General features: G+C 35.0%; 1 protein-coding gene across 1 annotated transcript in view; it reads right to left on the bottom strand.

Moving 5' to 3' along the window:
• Positions 1 to 7,691, bottom strand: part of RC3H1 (ring finger and CCCH-type domains 1) — an 86,208-nt gene that overhangs the window by 25,944 nt on the left and 52,573 nt on the right. The window contains exon 8 of the mRNA XM_023510813.1: positions 4,193 to 4,305. Within this exon, the coding sequence (XP_023366581.1) occupies positions 4,193 to 4,305 (113 nt within the window). The remainder of the gene's footprint in view (positions 1 to 4,192; positions 4,306 to 7,691) is intronic.

The following is a 7,691-nucleotide window of genomic DNA, read 5'->3' as shown; positions in this document are numbered from 1 at the left end:
CTTGAGCCCAGGAGTTGGAGGTTGCTGTGAGCTGTAATGCCACGGCCCTCTACCCAGGGGGACAGCTTGAGGCTCTGTCTCAAAAAAAAAAACAAAATCTCAAGGAGCAAGACATACTATTTAAATATAAAATTCCTCATGAAAATATGCATGTTTGTAACATTATAAATTATGCTATAAATATTTTTACTACAGTATAGTTTTGTTGAAATTCCAATTTCTAAAGCTTACTGGAAGAGCTAGTAGAAAAATATTTAGAAGATGGTTTTCTGAAATCTTTCACTTTAGCTTTCTGGTAAATACCTTGAAATACAGGGCACCTATGTTAAAAATCAATAAAACAAGAACAAAGCCAGTGTATGCTGTAAAAAATTTACCACTAACTCCATTAAAAATTTTAAATAATTAATAATAGTGGCTTTTTTCATAATTACTTCAGAGCTGCTAATATTATGTGTACCTACATTAAACTGAAATTATTTTAAAAGTTAATGGAAAAAAAACAGGATAACAGCCTAAACTCAAACAAATGTGGGATAAAAGACACATAGATTCTAAAACCTAACCAAAGGAAAAAAAATTTTAAGCCATAAAACTCCAGGATACCTGTTCCTCAACAATAAAAGCAAATCCATTGACAGATGCTAGTGCATATTTAACTATTTAAAAAATAAACTCCCATAAGAGTAATGCTATTTTTCCAAGTTTCCTATATTTGACCAATTTCTAGGGGTGAGACAAAGACTCTCCTTCAGAGGTTAATGATTGTTAAGAGTTGAGTGTATCATCAAATAAGATTTTCCCCTCTATATTTCAGCTTAATATTTGTATTCATATGCATATAAGACTACTGTTTACTGAAAGAGGGTCAAGTTGTATGCTCAGTAATTTTTCCCCTCACTTAGTATTCTTAGTCTGTTATGCCAGTTCATTTTAGGTTGTTTTATTCTAATTTTTTGCTATTAAAACAATTTTGTAATGAATAATTAGGTGTCTGCATCCTTGCATAAGTAAACAGAAGCAGAACTGCTAAGTCAAAAGGGACATGAATTAGAAATTTTTATAATGCCTACTGCTTTCTAAAATTATTACAACTCCTATTGATAATAAAGGAAAATGTCTTTCAACACTTCATTAAGTATTAGGTAGTATCAGTCTTTTGTTGTGTGTTAGTTTAAAACTATTAGGTTGTTTTAATTTGTATTTCTTTAACTATTAGTGAGGTTGACACAGTTTTTACGTCTACTGACCATTGGTATTTTTTCTGTGAATTGTCTATTTATGTTTATGGCCCATAAATCTATTGGTTCCTTGTAAGTGTTCAGCTTATTTTGTACTAGGGACATCAGCCCTCTCTGTAATGTATTTCCCCACCAATCTTTTTTGGGTGGGGATATAAACTCTTGTGTTTGTACTATATCTGTTTTTAACATTTATGTAATCAAATTTATCAATATTTTCTTTACAGATGCTGAATTGTTGTGCTGAAAATCCTTTCCTTAATATTAAAAATTAGCAACTGAAAAAATAAAGTCTTTTAGTAGTCCATGGTTTCCTTCCTAAATACTTAAATCTCTGATACAGCTAGAGTTCATCTTGATATAAAGATTAAGGTAAGAGGGTGGCACCTGTGGCTCAGTGGGTAGGGTTCAGCCCCATATACCAAGGGTGGCAGGTTCAAACCGGCCCCGATCAAACTGCAACAAAAAAATAGCCTGGGAGTTGTGGCGGGTGCCTGTAGTTAGCTATTGGGGAAGCTAAGGCAAGAGAATTGTCTAAGCCCAGGAGTTGGAGGTTGCTGTGAGCTGTGTGTCACCACAGCACTCTACTGAGGGCAATAAAGTGAGACTCTGTCTCTACCAAAAAAAAAAAAAAAATTAAGGTAAGAATCCAACTCTATTTTTCAAATGGATATCAGTTACTTCACAATCTTTGTTTTTTGTTGTTGTTGTTGAGGGAGTGGCACTTATATGAAATTTAGCACATATGCTAAGTTCCTATGTGTATCTCAAACTTTTTTTTTTTTTGTAGTTTTTGGTCTGGGGCGAACCCACCACCTCTGGTATATGGGGCTGGTGCCCTATTCCTTTGAGCCACAGGCACTGCCCGACCCACCCACCCTTTCTTTTTTTGAGACAGAGTCTCAAGCTGTCGCTCTGGGTACAGTGCTTTGGTGTCATAGCTCATAGCAACCTCCAACTCTTGGGCTTAAGTGATTCTCTTGCCTCAGCCTCCCAAGAAGCTGGGACTAAAGGTACCCACCACAATGCCTGGCTATTTTTTGGCTGTATTTGTCATTGTTGTTTGGCAGGCCTGGGCTGATTCAAACTTGCCAGCTCTGGTGTGTGTAGCTGGCGCCCTAGCTGCTGAGCTACAGGTGCCAAGCCTGTATCTCAAACTTTAGGTAATAGATTCTCTATTGCACTTCAATGATTGATTCCTATGCAAAACCAGTCTTTCTATTGACTTTAGTTCCTGTTACAGGTTAACAGTTATTAATCTAGTACCTGTCAAAGATGTCTTTTTCAGAATTTTCTTGCCTATTTTTATATATTTATTCTTTTCAAATGAATAATTTTCTTAGCCCCTTAACAATAATCATTTTGAAATTTAAATTGAGCTTTCATAGACTTTGTTGTTTAATTGAAGAAAAAATAAAGCTTTTATAATGCCAAGTCTTATCTAAAAACATAGTATATTTATTTAGTTCTTCTCTTATGTTCCTTGGTAGTTTATTAATTCAATTCATGCAGGCCCAAAATATTTCTTACTGTGTGATATTTATCTTTTTTTGCCGCTGTAAATACAGAAGGGATTTTTAATTTTGACCTACTTTTTAACTGGTTACATTTTCCTTTTTAGTTTATAGGAGTATTAGTTGTATTATGTTTTAAAATTTGCCAACTTTTTACTAAACTCTCACTTTGTTTCTAGTACTTCTCTTCTTTTCAATTAATCATTCTACAGCTGTTTTTTTTACATTAGCTACTATTATACATCCAGAGTATTAAATAATAACAGTAGCAAGTTTTACTATTAATTACTAGCAAAAAATACTAGTAGGAAATTTTTCCTTATTCTTGACTTTAATGAGATCGAATCAAATATTTTACTAATTAAGCATCATACTACCATGATGAGTTTTATGGTATAATTCATTATTATGCTGAGAAAGTTGTGATATTTCTGTTGCATTAGGGATTCTGATTCCTTAATTTTATATAAATATCTTTTGGCATTTTTGGATATGATCATATGTGTCTTCTCTAAGTTTTGGGAATTATATGGTACTATCTTTGCACTAAGTCAAGGCATCTACTTTAACTTACTGCACACTATTTTAATTTTCTTGATTTTTAATATTAATATGTGAACTTGAATTGCGGTTGTGTTGTCTTTGTCAAATTTAGTGTCATTGTTACACTAGCATTATAACAAAAATTAAGACTTCCCCCCTTCTTTCTTCCATTTGCCAAAAAATTAACATCACAAAAAGTATATGGTTCTTGAAGTCTGAAAGACCCTGAGACATTGAGCCAAGGGAGAATTTTTCCATTGAAACTACATTACATCAGTAGTTAAAATTGACTACAATTATTGGAATTTTAACTTTTTCTTTATAGCAGACATGACTTACTTTTAGATTTAGTTAACCATAAAATAGTTTCCTATCTATGGGCATGATGTAATTAATGAAAGCTAAAGAAACTGCTTTCCTTTTTAAAAAATTATATGCAGGTTCAGTGTCCCTTATCCAAAATGCTTGGAACCAAGTGTTTCAAATTTGGGATATTTTTGGATTTTGGAATATTTGAATAATATCTCATAATATGTAATGAGAGGTCCTGGGGATGGAACCCACGTCTAAGCATGAAATTCATTTACGTTTCATATATACCTTATACACATACCCTGAAATTTTATGAAATACTTTAAATAATTTTATGCATGAAACTAAGTTTTAACTGTGACTCATCACTTGAGGTCAGGTGTGGAATTTTCCACTTGGAGTGTCAATTCTATGCTAAAAAAGTTTCAAATTTTGGACCACTTTGGATTGTCACATAAGCTCAAGCTGTTTACACTCTAAAGATTTCCTGTTCATTTAAGAGTAAGCAACTACCCTTTATCTGTTTCTTAATGTTAACAAATTATTCCAAAGGCTTGAGTCTCATATAACTTTCACACTTACTTTTCCAGTTCCTCCTGTGAATGCGCAAATGTACAGCTGGCCCCACGAGGGCATCCTCCTCTCTGCTTCATATCTCGACACATGTATGTTTTATATTTGCTATGCTGTGGAGGCTAAGACCAAAATAAAAACATCAGACACTAAAACAAAACAACACACCCCAAACATAAACTTTGTGTTGTCACTTTAGGATTTTGACACTCTAGAACAGTATTTTTCTACCTTTTTTTATCTCATGGCACACTTGAACTTATAGTTAAACTTCCATGGCACATTTAAATTATGTCGATCCAAAAAGAGAGTAAAAAAAAGAATACACTTACTATGCTTTGAACTTCTTTTGAAACTAATTAATGATCGTTAAAAATTTTCCTGGGACACCAGTTAAAAATCACTCATCTTGATGAATAGTTTAGACTAATTCACAGGTTTATCTAAGTTACCCAGAGCAAAAGTGATGGCTAATCATTCTATCTGAAGTCCCAGAGATTCTAAAAATAAGCACATAAATAGAAAGAAGTCTGATTTTTCTGATATGTTGACATTAATTCTCAAAGGATCATATAAATTCCTTTTTCTTTCTTTTTTTTTTTTTTTTTGAGACAGAGTCTCACTTTGTTGTCTTAGTAAAGTACAGTGGTGTCACAGCTCACAGCAACCTCAAACTCTTAGGTTTAAGTGATTCTCCTGCCTCAGCCTCTCAAGTAGCTGGGACTACAAGCTCCCGCCACAATGCCCAGTTATTTTTTATTGAGGTTGTCATCATTGTTGTTTAGCTGGCCCAGGCCAGGTTCAAACCTGCCAGCCTCAGTGTACGGTGGCTATCGCCGTAACCACTGTGCTACGGGCGCTGAGCCTAAATTCTTGAACAAATGTCATGGAGACTCTATAATTGCCTCTCTACATTTTAGAATGGAAAAACAAACCACTTGAGTTTAAGACTTTGAAATGTAGAAACCCTCTTCTAATACTCATTTTGTAAAATGTTCAGTATAGCTATACACATTTCCTTACAAAACATCACAAAATCTACAAAAGCCTCTACAATCAAAGAATATTCTATAATAGAATCTTGCTATGCAGAAGTATACGCCAAGGACTAAAAATATCTCTAGAAGTACAAATGAGACTAATTACTTCCAAATCAGAAATCAGGCAGGAAGACAGATTTGGAAGTTAATGAGGTATAAAGCACAACGCTAAATTGAACAATGTTTAGTGTATTTTATCACTATATGGCAGACTTTAAATGTTAGGTTCATTATTTTCATTTTCTTCATGATGTCTAATGGAATAGAGAGTTAAAAACTATTTGGTTCTTGTTTCCTTGTCTTTCTCTCTCTTTTTTTCTTTTTTCTTTTTTTTTTTTTAAGAGAGGGTCTTACTCCAGGCTGGAGTGCAGTGGAATGATCATAGCTCACTGAGCTCAATAGATATTTCTGCCGCAGCTTCCCGAGTAGCTAGGGCTACAGGAACGCACAACCACTATGGCTAATTTTCTTTTGGGGGGCTAGAGACAAGGTCTCTCACTAGGTTGCCCCAGCTGGTCTCAAACTCCTAGTCTCAAGCAATCCTCCCCTCTTGGCTTCATAGAGTCCTTTCTTTTATTTATTCATAAAATAAAGCTCTGATGTATGTTAGATTGGTTAAGAAAATCATATCCAGATTATTCTACCTAGCAGGATGCTTTTTATATTTCTTACCTCTGAAGTAAAAAAGGAATACTAAATAACCTACTGCTAATATTTACCTAAACCAGGTAAATTAAGAGTTTTACCATTCACATTAATTGAGAGTACTGGTAAGCATGGAAGTGTTTTTGTTGTCATGTATTTCAAGTGATCAGTGGAACTTTTTTTTTTTTTAAAAAAAAGACTTCGTTGGCTCGGCGCCTGTGGCTCAAGTGGCTAAGGCACCAGCCACATATATCTAAGGTGGTGGGTTCGAATCCCCAGCCCGGGCCTGCCAAACAACGATGGCTGCAACCAAAAAATGGCCAGGCGTTGTGGCGGGCGCCTGTAGTCCCAGCTACTTGGGAGGCTGAGGCAGGAGACTTGCTTGAGCCCAGGAGTTGGAGGTTGCTGTGAGCGTGATGCCATGGCACTCTACCCAGGGGGATAGCTTGAGGCTCTGTCTCAAAAAAAAGACTTTGTTTTTTGCAGTTTTTTTTGGCTAGGGCCAAGTTTGAACCTGCTACCTCTGGTATATGGGGCCAGTGCCCTACTCCTCTGCTGCCCCAGTGGAACTTTTTAATCCTTTCACCATTCTGGGCGTTGAGTATAAATGTCTTAACACAACAATTAAATAAATGAGGTGAAGGCTATGTTAACCAGTCTGATGCAAGCATTCTAAATTTTATATAAAATCAGCACATTATACCCCCAAAATGCAGTAATGTACATGGTTATGATCTAATAAAAAAAAATTAAAGAAAACACCAAAAATAATAAAAGAGCTAATGAACCTAATATAAATCTTAAAGACAAAATAAAATTATTAGAAATAAAATTAAAACCCCCAGATACAAGTTATTAGTATTACTGTCTCATATCTATCACATTTTAAAACTTTGAGGAATATTTGGCAACTGGCCTAACAGTCATTAGGAATGAAAAATCTTAAAATATTATACTAATATAAGAAAATGTGAGAAAAAAAAAAAGAAAAGAAAATGTCTACAGAACAGTACAGGAGAGATACAGCATTAGCACTAAAAAGTGACACCTATTGTCAAATTGAAATGTAATACCAAGTAAAGAGAATAATCTTATTTAAATGGAATATACCTCAAATGTTGCCATATATAATGTGAAGAGTAACCTCTGCACAACAACAATAAATCAACATAGATGCTTTAATTTCAACGTTGTCACATAAAATTACTACGCTAATCTAGTAAACTGGCTGTTAACCATGCTAAGGTTAATTTGTAGTTTCAACAGTTAGAGTCTTAAAATATTCAATGTCATCTTTTTGGCTTTGTATCTGTAGGTATACCTATAGTGGCTTACCTGTAGTTTCAAGGTCTGTAAAGTAGAACCTCTTTAAGTTGGCCACCCAAGGGAGGTAACAAACTGGTCAACATGTGGAGGTGGTCAATGCAAGGAAATAGGCCTACTGCACTGAAACATACACATGGTGTATGTCCAGTCTATGAACGTTAGGTCAACCTGGCTGGGCGCAGTGGCTCAAACCTATAATCCTAGCAATCTTGGAGGCCAAGGCAGGTGGATAGCTTAAGCTCATGTGTTCAAGACCAGCTTGAACAAAAAGCGAGACCCCATCTCTACTAAAAATAGAAAAACTGAGGCAAGAGAATTGCTTGAGCCCAAGAGTTAGAGGCTGGTGTGAGCTGTGATTCCACAGCACTCTATCCAGGGCAACAGCTTAAGACTCTGTCTCAAAAAAAAAAAAAAAAAGACGTAAACTTAAGGAGGTGGTCAGCTATGGAGGTTCTAATTATATACAATGGCTTACCTCTAAGTTTTAAACTTCTCCC

This window comes from Otolemur garnettii, unplaced genomic scaffold (assembly GCF_000181295.1).
Source record: "Otolemur garnettii isolate 467f Iridium unplaced genomic scaffold, OtoGar3 scaffold00016, whole genome shotgun sequence".
Classification (NCBI taxonomy): Eukaryota; Metazoa; Chordata; class Mammalia; order Primates; family Galagidae; genus Otolemur; species Otolemur garnettii.
The sequence above is the reverse complement of the archived record's forward strand: the minus strand, read 5'-3'. Positions and strand labels throughout refer to the sequence as shown.